The sequence below is a fragment of the Callithrix jacchus genome, chromosome 10 (assembly GCF_049354715.1).
Source record: "Callithrix jacchus isolate 240 chromosome 10, calJac240_pri, whole genome shotgun sequence".
NCBI lineage: Eukaryota > Metazoa > Chordata > Mammalia > Primates > Cebidae > Callithrix > Callithrix jacchus.
Window position 1 is genome coordinate 18727665 of NC_133511.1, and position 16898 is coordinate 18744562.

General features: G+C 47.9%; 1 protein-coding gene across 2 annotated transcripts; it reads left to right on the plus strand.

Moving 5' to 3' along the window:
* The first annotated feature begins 1401 nt into the window (after positions 1-1401).
* On the plus strand, positions 1402-14387 carry VPS11 (VPS11 core subunit of CORVET and HOPS complexes). Of its 2 annotated transcripts, none has more exons than XM_035264819.3 (16): positions 1402-1620; positions 2797-2945; positions 3031-3178; positions 3502-3665; positions 4819-5066; positions 6121-6322; positions 6723-6874; positions 8858-9044; positions 10100-10246; positions 10475-10663; positions 10768-10929; positions 11156-11295; positions 11386-11588; positions 11721-11892; positions 13515-13737; positions 13876-14387. In XM_035264819.3, the coding sequence occupies exons 1-16, from the start codon at positions 1434-1436 to the stop codon at positions 14038-14040; spliced, it is 2838 nt and encodes a 945-aa protein (XP_035120710.1). In that variant the 5' UTR covers positions 1402-1433; the 3' UTR covers positions 14041-14387. The 2 variants fall into 2 exon arrangements, with proteins under 2 accessions (XP_035120710.1, XP_002754552.1); XM_002754506.5 differs by having other exon boundaries at positions 3043-3178.
* The last annotated feature ends 2511 nt before the right edge of the window (positions 14388-16898 follow it).

A 16898-nucleotide genomic window follows, 5' to 3' on the forward strand; every position in this document is an offset into this window, starting at 1 on the left:
ACACATCTGTAGTCCCAGCTACTTGGGAGGCTGAGGCAGGAGAATCACTTGAACTTGGGAGGCAGAGATTGCAGTGAGCAGAGATTTTGCCACTTCGCTCCAGCCTGGCGACAGAGAGAGACTCTGTCTCAAAACAAAACAAAAACGAAACAACCCACCCAGCTCTTGAAGCTGCCACTTCCAGGTTTTTGCCCAGTTTATGTCCCATACCCTGCCACCATGGAAAGGGGAAGAAAGCCCAGCGTCTTGGGAGTTCCTGCCCCATCAGTACTTCACAGTTTCCGTTTTTTTTTTCAAGCCAAGGTCTCCGGTGTCGCCCAGGCTGGAGTGCAGTGGCACAATCACGCCTCACTACAGCTTCTACCTCTGGGGCTCAACTGATCCTCCCATCTCAGCCTCCCAAGTAGCTGGGACCACAGGTGTGCACCACCATGCCTGGCTCATTTTTTTTATTTTTTGTAGAGATGGGGTTTCACCATGTTGCCCGGGCTGGTCTCAAACACCTGGGCTCAAGCGATCCCCCCACCTCGGCCTCCCAAAATGCTGGAATTACAGACAGGCATGAGCCATCGCGCCCAGCTCCTTTCCTTAGGAAACGTTTTGAGCGTCTGTTAGGTGTCATACGCGCTGACAGGGGGAAACAAAAATGAGTATGAGACTCTGTGTTTCAGAATCTGGTGGCAGACACAAACTTCTAATTTTATTTATTTATTTATTTATTTATTTTTTTGAGACGTAGTTTCGCTCTTGTTACCCAGGCTGGAGTGCAATGGCGCGATCTCGGCTCACCGCAACCTCCGCCTCCTGGGTTCAAGCAATTTTCCTGCCTCAGCCTCCCGAGTAGCTGGGACTACAGGCGCGCGCCACCATGCCCAGCTAATTTTTGTATTATTAGTAGAGACGGGGTTTCACCTTGTTGACCAGGATGGTCTCGATATGTTGACCTCGTGATCCACCCGCCTCGGCCTCCCAAAGTGCTGGGATTATAGGCGTGAGCCACCGCGCCCGGCCTTATTTCTCTTCTAATACAATCGAAAAACTGGTTTAACATGCACTATTTCATTTATGCCCCAAAACATCAAACGTCAAAACGTGATTCACTTAGGCATAGCTGGTTACAGTTCACAAGGCGCAGGACATCGCTCATCTTGATCTCCCAGTACACGCGCATTTTAGGAAGAAACTGATCCTTAAAGAGATGAAGGGTCCGTTCTCAAGCATTTTAACCAGCGAAGTCAGTTGGATCCAGCAAACTCGCACACTGCAGAACTAGAACTGCCACGCGCGGCCCCGCCCACTCTCCCAGCAGCGGGAAGCTGTCACCCGGACCTTAGAACGCCGGGGCCCCGCGAGCTCCCGGAAGCTGTCGACCACGTGATTTGCTGGTTCAGCTCACGTGACATAGTTCCCGGAGGTGGGGACCCTTGGCCAAAATGGCAGCCTACCTGCAGTGGCGGCGCTTTGTCTTTTTCGACAAGGAGCTGGTGAAGGAGCCGCTGGGCAATGATGGGGCTGCTCCCGGGGCCGCACCTGCTTCTGGATCCGCTGCTTCCAAGTTCCTTTGCCTCCCTCCTGGCATCACTGTCTGCGACTCAGGTCGAGGGAGCCTGGTCTTTGGAGATATCCTTCATTTGGAGCTGTCTGTTCCCTCTCGGGATCCCGAAGAGATAGAGTTAGGATGAAATCTGTTTGTCAGAGGTGTTCGTGCTGCGCGCCTCTTTCCTTTAGCTGGTCGTCCAGAGTTTTCTATGGTCTACTGGAAGAAAGAAGGAAGTCTGTTTCCTAACTTGTTATCAACTGAGCAATCCTGGGCAAGTCGTTTAACCTCTCTGGGTTTTAGTTTCCTAATCCGTAACAAGAGTGTACGTGCCAATTTGACAAGGTTGAGATCAATTTTTTAAAAATGCAAGTTGGCTTTAAAAGATTAATATGTAAGGTGACGTGATCTCCCCTGCCCATTATCATTGGAGAGGAGGTAAATGAGGCTAACAGTTTGCTGCTTTCATCTTCATGTTGCTGCTACTAAACTCTGGCCTCTTACACTTATTTATTTTTTTTTGAGACAGAGTCTCGCTCTGTCACCAACGATGGAGCGCAGTGGCATGATCTCCGTTCACTGCACCCTCCGCCTCCCAGGTTCAAGCGATTCTCGTACCTCAGCCTCCCAAGCAGCTGGAATTACAGGCGCCTGCCACCACGCCTGGCTTTTTTTGTATTTTTAGTGATGGGGGTTTTGCCATGTTGGCCAGGCTGGTCTTGAACTCCTGACCTCAGGTGAGCCGCCTGCCTCGGCCTCCCAAAGTGTTGGGATTACAGGCATGAGCCACCGCACCCGGCCTCACTCTTGGTTTTTTTTTGAGACAGAGTCTCACTCTATAGCCAGGGCTGGAGTGCAGTGGCACAACATCGGCTCACTGCAACCTCTGCCTCTTGGGTTCAAGCGATTCGATTCTCCTGTCTCAGCCTCCCTAGTAGCTGGGATTACAGGCACGTGCCACCACATCCAGCTAATTTTTGTATTTTTAGTAGAGATGGGGTTTCACCATGTTGGCCAGGATGGTCTCCATCTCTTGACTTCGTGATCTGCTGGCCTCGGCCTCCCAAAGTGCTGGGATTACAGGCATGTGCCACTGCTCCCAGCCTGGCCTCACTCTTTTTAAGATAGGGAGTTCCATGAGATGATACGTGGGAAAATCCATGAAAATTTTAGAGTTATATGCATGTAATTGTTACCTGAGTTCTGGTCTGATTATAAGTATTTCTCCTTGGAAAGGAGGCTCCTTGACTACCCTGCACATATGGAAGGCCAGATCTGGTTCTTGCCACGTTCCCTACAGCTTACAGGCTTCCAGGCCTATAAACTACGGGTGACACACCTGTACCAGCTGAAGCAGCACAATATTCTGGCATCTGTTGGAGAAGATGAAGAGGGCATCAACCCACTGGTGAGTCCCAGTAAGGAAATGGAAAAGATCCAGAAGCTTGGGAATGATTTTTTGTTGGAGGGTGACTAGCATTTACACTTCTGAGGTCTGTCCACAGGTTAAGATCTGGAACCTGGAGAAGAGAGATGGCGGCAATCCACTCTGCACTCGAATCTTCCCTGCTATTCCAGGAACAGAGCCAACTGTTGTATCTTGTTTGACCGTCCATGAAAATCTCAACTTTATGGCCATTGGTAAAGAGAAGGCAGAGCTAACACTGCTAGATTCATTATAGATTTTCTTCAAAGTTGCTTCTGCATCTCATCTTTAATGTTTTTGCCAGACCACTTTGTATTGAACCTCTGTTCAATTCAAAGAGATATTAAAGTTTGGAATGGGGAGGCATTTAATTTTGTTCTTTGAAAATGAGCGAGTACCAATAATCAGGTTAACTCTTAGAAAGGTTGGGTATACAGAGAAAGCTTGTCACTTCTGAGTGCCTCAAGTGGTCTTTTTTCCTCTCTCCCCTTCTTGATCTTTTCAGCCTCACTGAAGTAATTTTCTTGTTCTCCCACAGGTTTCACAGATGGCAGTGTCACATTGAACAAAGGAGATATCACCCGGGACCGGCATAGCAAGACCCAGATTTTGCACAAGGGCAACTATCCTGTTACTGGATTGGCCTTTCGCCAAGCGGGAAAGACCACTCACTTGTTTGTTGTGACAACAGAGAATGTGCAGGTATGACCAAGGCCTCCACTCTTACGAGCTGGCAGGAAGGGCTTTTCCATTGTTCAGGGGGATAGGGTAAGGAACTGACAGGGAAGGTGGGATTCTTAAATATTAATCATATAATTTGAATCATTTTCCTAGCTTTGTATTTTATTTCTTTGCCTAGGAAACTGGGAAGAGTTAGACTCTGAGCTTGTACTAAAAAGATGTGAATTTTATTTCCTTTTTTTTTTTTTGAGACGGAGTCTTACTGTGTAGCTCAGGCTGGAGTGCAGTGGCGAGATCTTGACTCACTGCAGCCTCCATCTCCCAGGACATAAGCCACCGTGCCTGGCCGTGAATTTTATTTGTAACTAGCTTTTTTTTCCCCTTGAGACAGGGTCTCATTGTGTCACCCAGGCTGGAGTGCAGTGGCACTGACTCAGCTCACTGCAATCTCTGCCTCCTGAGCTCAAGCGATCCTCCTGCCTCAGCATCCTGAGTAGCTGGGATTACAGGCACATACCACCATGCCTGGCTAATTTTTGTATTTTTTGTGGATACGGGGTTTCACCATGTTGCCCAGGTTGGTCTTGAATTCCTGAGCCCAAGCAATCTACCTGCCTCAGCCTCCCAAAGTGCTGGGATTACAGACATGAGCCACTGCACCAGCCTATTTCTAACTAACTTTTAAAATGACATTGGACAAGTATCTTTATCTTGTTCCTGGGTCCCCATATTTACAATAGTCTACTCTCTCAGGAATACTCTTTTTTTTTTTCTTTAAAAAAGACAGGGTTTCACCATGTTGGTCAGGCTGGTCTTGAACTCCCAACCCCAGGTGATCGCCTGCCTCGGCCTCCAAAGTGCTTGGATTACAGGCGTAAGCCACCGCACCGGGCTCAGGAATACTCTTGATAAAACAGTAGATTATTGCATTTCTCTTAACTGTAGAATTTCTATACTAGGTAGTGATAATATAAACAGAGAAAGAAAATGTGGTCCCTGGTTATATATTTAGTAGGTGGGTGATGGTTAATGAAGGCCAGCAGTCAAGAGAAAGTCTTAGAATGCTAAGAGGGGAAAAAAGAGAGCGAGCCAGTATGGAGATGGGAATACCTTTTTGAAGGCTTAGTGCTACCTCCTCAAAGGAGCCTGTTAACCCCTTTCTTACTTCTGGCAGTCCTATATAGTTTCTGGAAAAGACTACCCTCGCGTGGAGTTGGACACCCATGGTTGTGGCCTGCGCTGCTCAGCCCTAAGTGACCCTTCTCAGGACCTGCAGTTCATTGTGGCCGGGGATGAGTGTGTCTACTTGTACCAGCCTGATGAACGTGGGCCCTGCTTCGCCTTTGAGGGCCATAAGCTTATTGCCCACTGGTTTAGAGGCTACCTTGTCATTGTCTCCCGTGACCGGAAGGTTTCTCCCAAGTAAGGACTCCAGCGGAAGGGACAGGGAGAGGGCTGGACTTGTTCCCTTGAATCTGCCTGATTTTAAAATCCTAATGCCTGGATCCTGCCAATCTCCTGCTCTGGAGTTATGTAGATGACACTTCCTTTTTTTTTTTTTGAGATGGAGTCTCACTCTGTCACCCAGGCTGGAGTGCAGTGTCGTGATCTTGGATCATTGCAACCTCCACCTCCTGGGTTCAAGTGATTCTTCTGCCTCAGGCTCTTGAGTAGCTGGGATTACAGGCATGTGCCACCACACCCGGTTACTTTTTATATTTTTAGTAGAGGCAGGATTTCACCATGTTGGTCAGGCTGGTCTTGAACTTCTGACCTCAAGTGATCTGCCCACCTCGGTCTCCCAAAGTGCTGGGATTACAGGCATAAGCCACTGCGCCCAGCCGGTGACACTTATATCTGGAGTCATTTATAACATTTTTACTGAAAAAATGGGTGTTTTTGCTACAGATGTTTGCTACATAGCCTTAGTATACTAGAATGCTCCAGGGAATTTGGACCTTTTTTTTTTTTTAAACTCTTTTTGTCAAAGTAAGTTGGGCAGAGGAACAAAGAATTCAGTAGTGGAGAAATTAGAACATGCTGGGAAATGTAGGACACAGGTTTTTTGTTTTGTTTTGTTTTGGTTTTGGTTTTTTAAGGGGTAGGTGGGGTGTTCTGCATGATGGAAGAACTCCCTGTTAGATGCTGGTTTGTTTTGCTTTTGTTCAGTTTCAGGCACAATATTTTACATATACCATGTATTAGGTGATTATTTTCTAAATGAATGGATATCTGAATGTACTTAATTTTCTAATCTGTTGCTTGGGTTAATTATAGGATCCTAAAGGGTAAGATCAGGTCTGTATGTTCTCTTTCTACAGCTACTGGCACAATGCTGCATGTTATGGGATGAGAGGGATCAAAGAGGTGACTTGTGCTGGGTGGAATGGGCACCAAAGTTATCATGGGGAAGGATCTCAAGTGGAGATAAGACAGAGATGGTCCAAATAACTGGTGATTTTTCTTTCCTATACAGGTCAGAGTTTACCAGCAGGGACTCACAGAGCTCTGATAAGCAGATTCTAAACATCTATGACCTGTGCAACAAGTTCATAGCCTATAGCGCTGTCTTTGAGGATGTAGTGGATGTGCTTGCTGAATGGGGCTCCCTATACGTGCTGACGCGGGATGGGCGGGTCCACGCACTGCAGGAGAAGGACACACAGACCAAACTGGAGGTAAGGCTGCCAGCCTCCCAAAGCTGGCCATAGACACCTAGAAGCAGCTACAGGAGCAGGTTCCCCAAGTCATATTGGCCAGGGTGTTTCCCTCCCTGTGGGTCACAACCTTACTCAGCTTCCTTAGGGTAGGATTATAAGGAAAATGGCCTGGGATGGAGCTTTAGAGGGAAGTAATGGCTGGGAGCCTGAGCCCACTCGAAGGCTTAACTTTGTTTCCTGAGAACCTTAAGAAATAAGGTGATACTGATCTTGGGGGTATCTGGGATCTCTTGCTTCATCTAGGATCTAGGCAGATCAGAAATGTAGGACTTTCTGTTTTGTGTGTTGTGGACATATTTTTGGAAAGTGTCTTCTCAGGACTGCTTCCACCAACTTTCTAATCTCTCTTCGCTTCTAGATGCTGTTTAAGAAGAACCTATTTGAGATGGCAATTAACCTGGCCAAGAGCCAACATCTGGACAGTGATGGGCTGGCCCAGATTTTCATGCAGTATGGAGACCATCTCTACAGCAAGGGCAACCACGATGGGGCTGTCCAGCAGTATATCCGGTCAGTCTGGAGGCACTTTGGGATATAGCCATGAATGCAGGGACAAACAGCTAGATAGCTAAAGCCCATCCATGCTCCAGGTAGGGGCTAGAACTCTACCAGGAACTGTTTTTGTTTTTGATTTTGTTTTTAATTTTTTTTGAGATGGAGTCTCGCTTTGTCACCCAGGCTGGTGTGCAATGGTTCAATCTTGGCTCACTGCAACTTCCACCTCTCAGGTTCAAGTGATTCTCCTGTCTCAACCTCCTGAGTAGCTGGGACTACAGGCACACGCCACCACACCTGGCTAACTTTTTGTATTTTTAGTAGAGACGGGGTTTCACTGTGTTCTCTGTGCTGGTCTCAAACTCCTGAGCTCAGACAATCCACCTGGCTCGGCCTCCCAAAGTGCTAGGATTATAGGCATGAGCCACTATGCATGGCCTTTTAAATTTTTCTTTGCAGGAACTATGATGCCTTAAATGAGAGGACAAGATTCCTTGTTAAAAAGGGAATCTTAGGGTCAAATATTATATGACCAGTATGCAGCTGAGATGATGATTACTTCTTATTTTAAACTTTAGCTTGGCTTTTTAAAATATTCATTTTGACTTGGTTCTTTAAGGGGGAATGGTATTCATCTCTTGCTTCCATAATTCCTTCCCTCAGTACTAACACTTTGAATTTTCTGCCTTGAGAAGGGGTTTTAAAAACCTAAGACTGGGGTACAGTGGCATGTGCCTGTGATCCTGTCCCTTGGGAGACCGAGGTGCGAGGATTACTTGAGACCAGGTGTTCAAAACCAGTCTGAGCAACATAGCAAGACCCCATCTCTAACAATAAATAAATAAATAAATAAAATTTAAAAATATGGCCAGGCGCAGTGGCTCATGCCTGTAATCCCAGCACTTTGGGAGGTGAGGTGGGTGGATCACTTGAGGTCAGGAGTTCGAGACTAGCCTGGCCAACATGGTGAAACCCTGTCTCCACTAAAAATAATAAAAATAGTAATAATAATAATAATAGGCCGGGCCTGGTGGCTCAGGCCTGTAATCTCAGCACTTTGGGAGGCCGAGACAGGTGGATCACCTGAGGTCATGAGTTCAAGACCAACCTGCCCAACATGATGAAACCCTGTCTCTATTAAAAATACAAAAATTAGCCAGGTATGGTGGCGGGCGCCTGTAATCCCAGCTACCCAGGAAGCTGAGGCAGGAGAATCACTTGAACCTGGGAGGGAGAAGCTGTAGTGAGCCAAGATTGTGCCATTGCATTCCAGCCTGGGCAACAGAGTGAGACTCCATCTCAAACAAACAAACAAAAAAATAATAATAATAGTAATAAAAAATAAATTAATTAAACTAAAAAATAATAGGGAAAAGAACAAAAATACAAAACAAAACAACAACAAATAATAATATAAAAAGAGATCTGTCTAGGCTAGGTGCCATGGCTCCCAGTGGGATTACATCTGTAATCCCAGCACTTTGGAAGTTTGAGAAGGGCAGATCATGAGGTCAGGAGATTGAGACCATTCTGGCCAACATGGTGAAACCCTGTCTCTACTAAAACAAAAATTAGCTGGGTGTGGTGGTGCGTGCCTGTAATCCAGCTACTTGGGAGGCTGAGGCATGAGAATCACTTGAACCCAGGAGACAGAGGTTGCAGTGAGCCAAGATTGCACCACTGCACTACAGCCTGGCAACAGACTCTGTCTCAAAAAAAAAAAGAAACGTGTCTAGCTTCTTCCCCTTCTCTTTAGAATTCCTATTTTTAGCCAAATTTAAGAACCAGTGCTCTGGAGCCTTGCTACTCAGTGTGGTCCACAGTCTAGTAGCACTGATATTACCTGGGACTTTGTGGGAATGTAGAATCTCAGGCCCCACTTCAGAATTTAGAATTCAACCCACTGAAATAGAATTTGCATTTTGGGAAGATCTGCAAGTGATTCCTGTGTTGGAGAAGTACACTGATTCAGGTGCTATCTGGTGCACGTCTCCCTAGAACCATTGGAAAGTTGGAGCCATCCTATGTGATCCGCAAGTTTCTAGATGCCCAACGCATTCACAACCTGACTGCCTATCTGCAGACCCTGCACCGACAATCCCTGGCCAATGCTGACCATACCACCCTGCTCCTCAACTGCTATACCAAGCTCAAGGACAGCTCAAAGCTGGAGGAGTTCATCAAGGTGCAAGATGGTGTTGGTGGGGGAGTCCTGGAGGCACCACTGGGCATGAGGTGTCTCCAATGGGACTTGTTCTGCTTCAGCAAGACACAGGGAGAGGAGAGGGCTGACCTTATTTGGGCATCAGCATACTTTACCCTATAAATGGGGAAGAGGAGTGGCTGTTCCTGTTAGTTCTGTGCCATCTCCCCTCTTGTTTCATGATTCTAGAACTTCCCATGGTATCTAAACCCTGGGTAGTGGCACTGGGGAAGCCCTGTCCCTAGCGGTATACCTCTAATGGTAGGGGCAGAGGAAATCTTTTTTTTTTTTTTCTTTTGAGACGGAGTTTCGCTCTTGTTACCCAGGCTGGAGTGCAATGGCGCGATCTCAGCTCACCGCAACCTCCGCCTCCTGGATTCAGGCAGTTCTCCTTCCTCAGCCTCCTGAGTAGCTGGGATTACAGGCACCATGCCCAGTTAATTTTTTGTATTTTTGGTAGAGACGTGGGTTTCACCATGTTGACCAGGATGGTCTCGATCTGTTGACCTCGTGATCCACCCGCCTTGGCCTCCCAAAGTGCTGGGTTTACAGGCGTGAGCCACCACGCCCAGCTGGGAATCTTTAGTCAGAAACTCTCACAGGCGGGCCAGGCGCAGTGGCTCATGCCTGTAATTCCAGCACTTTGGGAGGCTGAGGCAGGCGGATCACGAGATCAAGAGATCAAGACTATCCTGGCCAACATGGTGAAACCCCATCTCTACTAAAAAATACAAAAATTAGCTGGGCGTGGTGGCGCGCACCTGTAGTCCCAGCTGTTCAGGGGGCTGAGACAGGAGAATCGCTTGAATCCAGGAGGTGGAGCTTGCAGTGAGCCGAGATCGTGCCACTGCCCTCCAGCCTAGTGACAGAGTGAGACTCCATCTCAAAAAAAGAAAAAAAGGAACTCCCACAGGCTGGCTAGCATGATATCACTTTATGGTATTGCCTTAGGAATCTGTCTGAAAGTCAGATGACTGTTTCCTCTCCCTTCTCTAGTCACCTCTAGTAAATGATTTTGTCTCATGTCTCCCTGGCAGACAAAGAGTGAGAGCGAAGTCCACTTTGACGTGGAGACGGCCATCAAGGTTCTCCGGCAGGCTGGCTACTACTCCCATGCCCTGTATCTGGCAGAGAACCATGCACATCATGAGTGGTACCTGAAGATCCAGCTAGAGGACATTAAGGTAGGTGAGACTGTCTTTTTTCCCCCAACAGACAGGGTCTCACTATATTGCCCAGGCTGGACTTGAATTCCTGGGCTCAGGTGATCCTCCCACTGCATCCTCCTGAGTAGAGATGAGACTCTAAACTTGGGCAGAGCCCTGTTTTTGAAGACATCCCTAGAATGATGAAACTACTTCCTAGTGGCTGACGCAGGGGTATGCACTACTCTGCCCTTTTCCTTTCCACAGAATTATCAGGAAGCCCTTCGGTACATTGGCAAGCTGCCTTTTGAGCAGGCAGAGAGCAACATGAAGCGCTATGGCAAGATCCTCATGCACCACATACCAGAGCAGACAACTCAGTTGCTGAAGGGACTTTGTACTGATTATCGGTCCAGCCTCGAAGGCCGCTGTGATAGGGAGGCCCCAGGATGCAGGGTGAGGCTGCAGGGAAGAGCTTCAGACAGTGGGGATCACCTTAGGGGCTTCCTGTATACCTTGTCCACTCACTCAGCCTCCTCTCTCCTCCCTTGCCATCCTAGGCCAACTCTGAGGAGTTCATCCCCATCTTTGCCAATAACCCGCGAGAGCTGAAAGCCTTCCTGGAGCACATGAGCGAAGTGCAGCCAGACTCACCCCAGGGCATCTATGACACACTCCTTGAGCTGCGACTGCAGAACTGGGCCCATGAGAAGGATCCACAGGTGAGGCCTGGTCAGGGCTGTGGGAGAGAAGACAGTTCATGTTGTCTCCATCCTTCATTTTTGGTAGCTGCCTTTTGCTGCATTCTTTAGACCAGTAACACCTTACCTTGGAGCTCAGTGGTCCTCTGTGAAGAGGAAACTGAGGGAAAGAGTTGACTGGCCTTGTCCCAAGAGATCTTGTGATTTTGCCTTTTTGTCCAGCAGCTCTGCCCTCCTTCCTCTCTAGGTCAAAGAGAAGCTTCACGCAGAGGCCATTTCCCTGCTGAAGAGTGGTCGCTTCTGCGATGTCTTTGACAAGGCCCTGGTCCTGTGCCAGATGCACGACTTCCAGGATGGTGTCCTTTACCTCTATGAGCAGGGGAAGCTGTAAGAGTTTGGGGAATTTCAGGGAAAGGGGAAGAATCCAATTCATTTTCCAGACACAGCCACTGAGGTGTGCCCTCGCCCTGGCCGCAGGTTCCAGCAGATCATGCACTACCACATGCAACACGAGCAGTACCGGCAGGTCATCACCGTGTGTGAGCGCCACGGGGAGCAGGACCCCTCCTTGTGGGAGCAGGCCCTCAGCTACTTTGCTCGCAAGGAGGAGGACTGCAAGGAGTACATGGCAGCTGTCCTCAAGCATATCGAGAACAAGAACCTTATGCCACCTCTTCTAGGTACTTGGGAAGACAGAATGGGTTGGTGACAAGCTGCTGACAGCTGGGCTATGTAGCAGGGTCTCTTCAACTCTGTTCAGAGTGTGCTGCATGCGGTTCATTGTCTTGTTTCCTCTTGGACCTCAATCTCAGTGGTACAGACCCTGGCTCACAACTCCACAGCCACACTGTCCGTCATCAGAGACTACCTGGTCCAAAAACTACAGAAACAGAGCCAGCAGATTGCACAGGATGAGCTGCGGGTGCGGCGGTACCGAGATGAGACCACCCGCATCCGCCAGGAGATACAGGAACTCAAGGCCAGGTATCTGGGGCATGGCTATGTGGAGGAGTCCAGGGGATAACTTGCTCTTCACAGGGTGTTACTAAGTACTTTCCATAGAGGATTCTGTGGAGTGCTTTGAGCATTTTGATTCTTCAAGATGTGTTTTAATGGAGGAATTCCAAAAAATGGTTTATTACATAGATCATTATTTACTGGGCTTTGAAGGATATTATTTTGTAGCAGGTACTTTCTGTTTTTTATATGCCCTATTTTACCTTTTCTAAACACATCCTTCTTGTTGGAAGCCATTCTGTTTTTTTTCTTTTTTGAGACAGGATCTTACTCTTGTCACTGAGGCTGGAGTGCAGAGGTGTGATCACAGCTCACTATAGCCTTGACCTCCCTGGGCTCAAGTGATCCTCTTACCTCAGCCTCCCAAGTAGCTGGGATTACAGGCATGCACCACCACACCCAGCCAATTTTTGTATTTTTAGTAGAGATGGGGTTTACAATGTTGGCCAGGCTAGTCTCGAACTCCTGGCCTCAAGTGATCTCCTGCCTCAACCTCCCAAAATGCTTGGATTACAGGCATAAGCCACTGTGCCCAGCCATAATCCCAACTCTTAAATCTTACCTGCCCTTAATATTCTGTAAAATATTTATAAGAGAACAACAATTTCTTCATTCTATAAATACTGAGCCTCTGTGATATCCCAAGCACTGTTCTGAACAGCACAGACAAAAAGCCCTGCCTTCATGGAACTTTATGTTTTAGAAGAGACAGACAGCAAACATGTTAAATAGACAAACTTTTTTTTTTTTTTTACGATGGGGTTTCACCATGATGGCCAGGCTGGTCTTGAACTCCTGACCTCAGGTGATCCACCCACCTCGGCCTCCCAAAGTGCTAGGATTACAGGCGTGAGCCACAGCGCCCAGCCCAACTTTTTTTTTTTTTTGAGATGGAGTCTTGCTCTGTCACCCAGATTGGAGCACAATGACGTGATCTCGGCCCATGGCAACCTTCGCCTCCCAGGTTCAATTGATTCTCCTGCCTCAGCCTCCCAAGTAGCTGTGATTACAGGCGTCTGCCACCATGCCCGGCTAATTTTTGTGTTTTTGTAGAGACAGGGTTTCACCATGTTGGCCAGGCTGGTCTCGAACTCTTGATCTCATGTGATCCACCTGCTTGGCCTCCAAAAGTGCTGGGATTACAGGTGTGAGCCATTGCGCCTGGTCAAATAGGCAAACTTTTGTAGTATGTTAGGTGGTGATAAGTTGTGAGGGGAAAATGAATTGAGGATGGGGAGTGGGGGAAGGAGTGTGTTAACAAGTTTAGAGAAGGTGGCCGGGAAAGGCCTCACTGAAAGGGTCACATCTGAGTACAGACCTGAAAGAGAATTTAGTGGCAGTTGTGAAAATGGAAAGAGAGAGGAAACGATCCCTGGGCTGAGTTAGCCTTGTTGGGAGCAAGCTGAGACTCACTGCAGATCCAGGGCTGTTGTAATCATTTGACTCCCTCAAGGCAGTCAGAAGAGCAGGGCAGGGCCTGGCGACCTTACCAGGAACCTTGTCGAATCCACTTTAGCTGCCTTTCTCATCCTTGACTCTTGACCTTGCCCTCACTTTTGCCACTCATCTCTGGTCTTTCTTGCCTGCAGTCCTAAGATTTTCCAAAAGACCAAGTGCAGCATCTGTAACAGTGCCTTGGAGTTGCCCTCAGTCCACTTCCTGTGTGGCCACTCCTTCCATCAACACTGCTTTGAGAGTTACTCTGAAAGTGATGCTGACTGCCCCACCTGCCTCCCTGAAAACCGGAAGGTCATGGATATGATCCGGGCCCAGGAACAGAAACGAGATCTCCATGATCAGTTCCAGCATCAGGTGAGATGAGTTGGCTAGATGGGCCAGGGGATTCCCACCCTGGTCACAGTCACTGGAGGGCTGGTTTCCTTATCTCCTCATCATTTAAGAAATAAGCACTTTGGTTCTAATTCTTACTCCTTCCCTCCTCTTCTGCAGCTCAAGTGCTCCAATGACAGCTTCTCTGTGATTGCTGACTACTTCGGCAGAGGTGTTTTCAACAAATTGACTCTGCTGACTGACCCTCCCACAACCAGACTGACCCCCAGCCTAGAGGCTGGGCTGCAGCGTGACCTGCTCATGCACTCCAGGAGGGGCACTTAAACAGCTTGGAGGAAGGCATGGGCAACAGTGGAGGACCGAAAGGACAGATACAAGGGGACCTGGGCAGGTGTTACACAGAAGCTGGCTGACATGCCCAGGGCTCCACTCTCATCTAATGTCAAAGCCCTCAGAACTAAAGGAGACTTCTTTCCCTGCCTTCTTACTTAGCTAGCTGGCCATCCCTCCTCTTGACTAGCGGTTTAGATCATTCCAGATCAGTGGGGGAGGGCACCTCAGCAACCTCTGAGTGTGGACAATAGCTGCTTTATTCTTTATCTAAGAGCACCAGGCTGTGCTTGGGTCCTTGCTCTCAGAGTCTATAAATAAAAAAATATAATGCTTTGGGAGCTTATGGATTTTTTTCTGGGGACTTCCTGGTGATTCTTAACTGCATGATGGACTTCCTTTCCTCTGCGCTCCTAGAGTTCCACTTCCCTCCTATGGTGGTCTTGGAGATCAGTCTCGTTCTGGTAATGGGTGGGGCCTGTGGCATCGCGTACAGTTCAATTTACTGAAGAACCTCAGCAAAAGACCTAATGACTGAGCTCCAGGAGCACCCTGGACTGAGACCCCCAAAACAGCTCTTGCTGTTTCCTCTTGCTGGTCTCTATGGCTCTGGTTTGGGCAAAATACTCAAGCAGGAGGCAGATTCTGGTAGGAAGCTTTGGGCTTAACCTATCTTAATAATGGGTAGGTTGGTGTCTTGCTGTACTTAGTACCAGATGATAAACAGGATAAAAGGTCCTTTCTGGAAACATCTTTCCCTCTTTGAAATTGTCAGCTAAAGTTTATGTTGCTAGGTGTCCCTGTGTAATTTGGGTGGCGCTGGGTGTCAGAAAATTGCTCCTATTGGTTTTTTTCCCCACAACCTCACCTAATTTCGTCTCCTATGTTGTTTAATTGGAGGATATAAGTTTGATATTGTGGTTTAGGTGGTATTTAGAATTGGCATGGGCTGGCATGGTAGTTCATGCCTGTAATCCCAACACTTTGCAGGGCTGAGGTTAGAGGGTCGCTTGAGCCCAGGAGTTCAAGACCAGCCCAGGCAACATAGTTGAGACCCCGTCTGTGCAAGAAATAAAAATAAATTAGCCCAGCCTGGTGGGCCTATGGTCCCAGCTACTCAAGAGGCTGAGAAGAGGTGGGAGGATTGCTTCAGCCCAGGAAGTTGAGGCTACAGTGAGCCTTGATCACGCCACTGTACTCCAGCCTGGGTGACAGAGACCCTGTCTCCAAAAGAAAAAAACACTGGCAGTATTGTAGCTGCTGAGTAGACTTTGGATCCACTGACCTGGGTTCAAATCCTAGCTGTGCTGTTTGCCTTAGGGTACATCTTACTTCTCAACCTGTTTTTTTGTTTTTAAATGTAGTTTTTATTTCAGTGGGTTTTCGGGGAACAGGTGGTGTTTGGTTATGTGAATAAGTTCTTTAGCAGTGATTTCTGAGATTTGGTGCCCATCACCCAAGCAGTATACACCATCCCCAATGTGTAGTCTCTTATCCCTCATCTTACCCCACCCTTTCCCCTTCAACCTCTTTCTTCATCTGTACATTAGGAATTGTAACACCTACCCTGTATGGCTATGATGAAAGCCTAAAGAGCAAATAGGTATTAGTTTTTTATACAGTGCTCAGCACATGGGTGATTTTTTTCCCCCTTAAGACATGGTCTCAGCTGGGCACGGTGGCTCATGCCTATAATCCCAGCACTTTGAGAGGCTGAGGTGGGTGGATTGCCTGAGGTCAGCAGTTCGAGACCATCCTGACCAACATGGTGAAACCCTGTCTCTACTAACAATACAAAAACTAGCCGAGAGTGGTAGTGGGTGCCTGTAATCCTAGCTACTCAGGAGGCTGAGGCGGGAGAATCGCTTGAACCTGGGAGTTGGAGGTTGCAGTGGGCCAAGATTGCACCATTGCACTCCAGCCTGGGCAACAAGAATGAAACATCGTCTCAAAAAAAAAAAAAAAAGGGTCTCACTCTGTCATTCAGGCTAGAGTGCAGTGGCACCGTCATAGCTCACAGCTCACAGCTGCCTCAACCTCCTGGGCTCAAGCAGTCTTCCCACCTCAGCCTCCTGAGTAGCTGGGACTACAGGCATGTGCCACTACATCTGGCTCTTTTTGTATTTTTTGTAGAGATGAAGTTTTCACCAGTTGCCCAGGTTGGTCTCAAACTCCTAGGCTCAAGGAATCCTGCCTTGGCCTCCCAAGGTCCTGGGATTATAGGTGTAAGCCACTACACCCAGCTGGGTGATTATTAATAATCATGACTGTTAATTAAGTTCAAGGGAAAGCACTTTCCTAATACGCCATGTTCTCACTAACACATGTAGCGTGTTAGTGTTTGTGCTGCCACTCCAGTTACTTGTCTTTAAGGCATGACCTTTAATCTCTCTGAACGAGTTTCCTCATTTTAAGAATTGAAATGCTGGCTGGGCCAGTGGCTCACACCTGTAATCCCAGTATTTTGGGAGGCCAAAGCAAGATGATCACTTGAGTTCCAGGAGTTTGAGACCAGCCTGGGCAACACCGTGAGACCACCTCCCTGCTGTCTCTACAAAACATTTAAAAATTAGCCCGATGTGGTGGTACCCACCTGTAGTCCTAGCTGCCTGGGAGGCTGAGGTGGGAGGGTAACTGGAGCCTGGGAGGTCAAGGCTGCAGTGACCCATGATCATGCCACTGCACTCCAGTCTGGGGACACAGTGAAACCCTGTATCAAAAAAAACAGAGGCCTGTAATCCCAGCACTTTGGGAGGCCGAGGCGGGTGGATCACCTGTGGTCAGGAGTTCGAGAACAGCTTGGCCAACATGGTGAAACCCGGTCTCTACTAAAAATATAGAATTAACCGGTT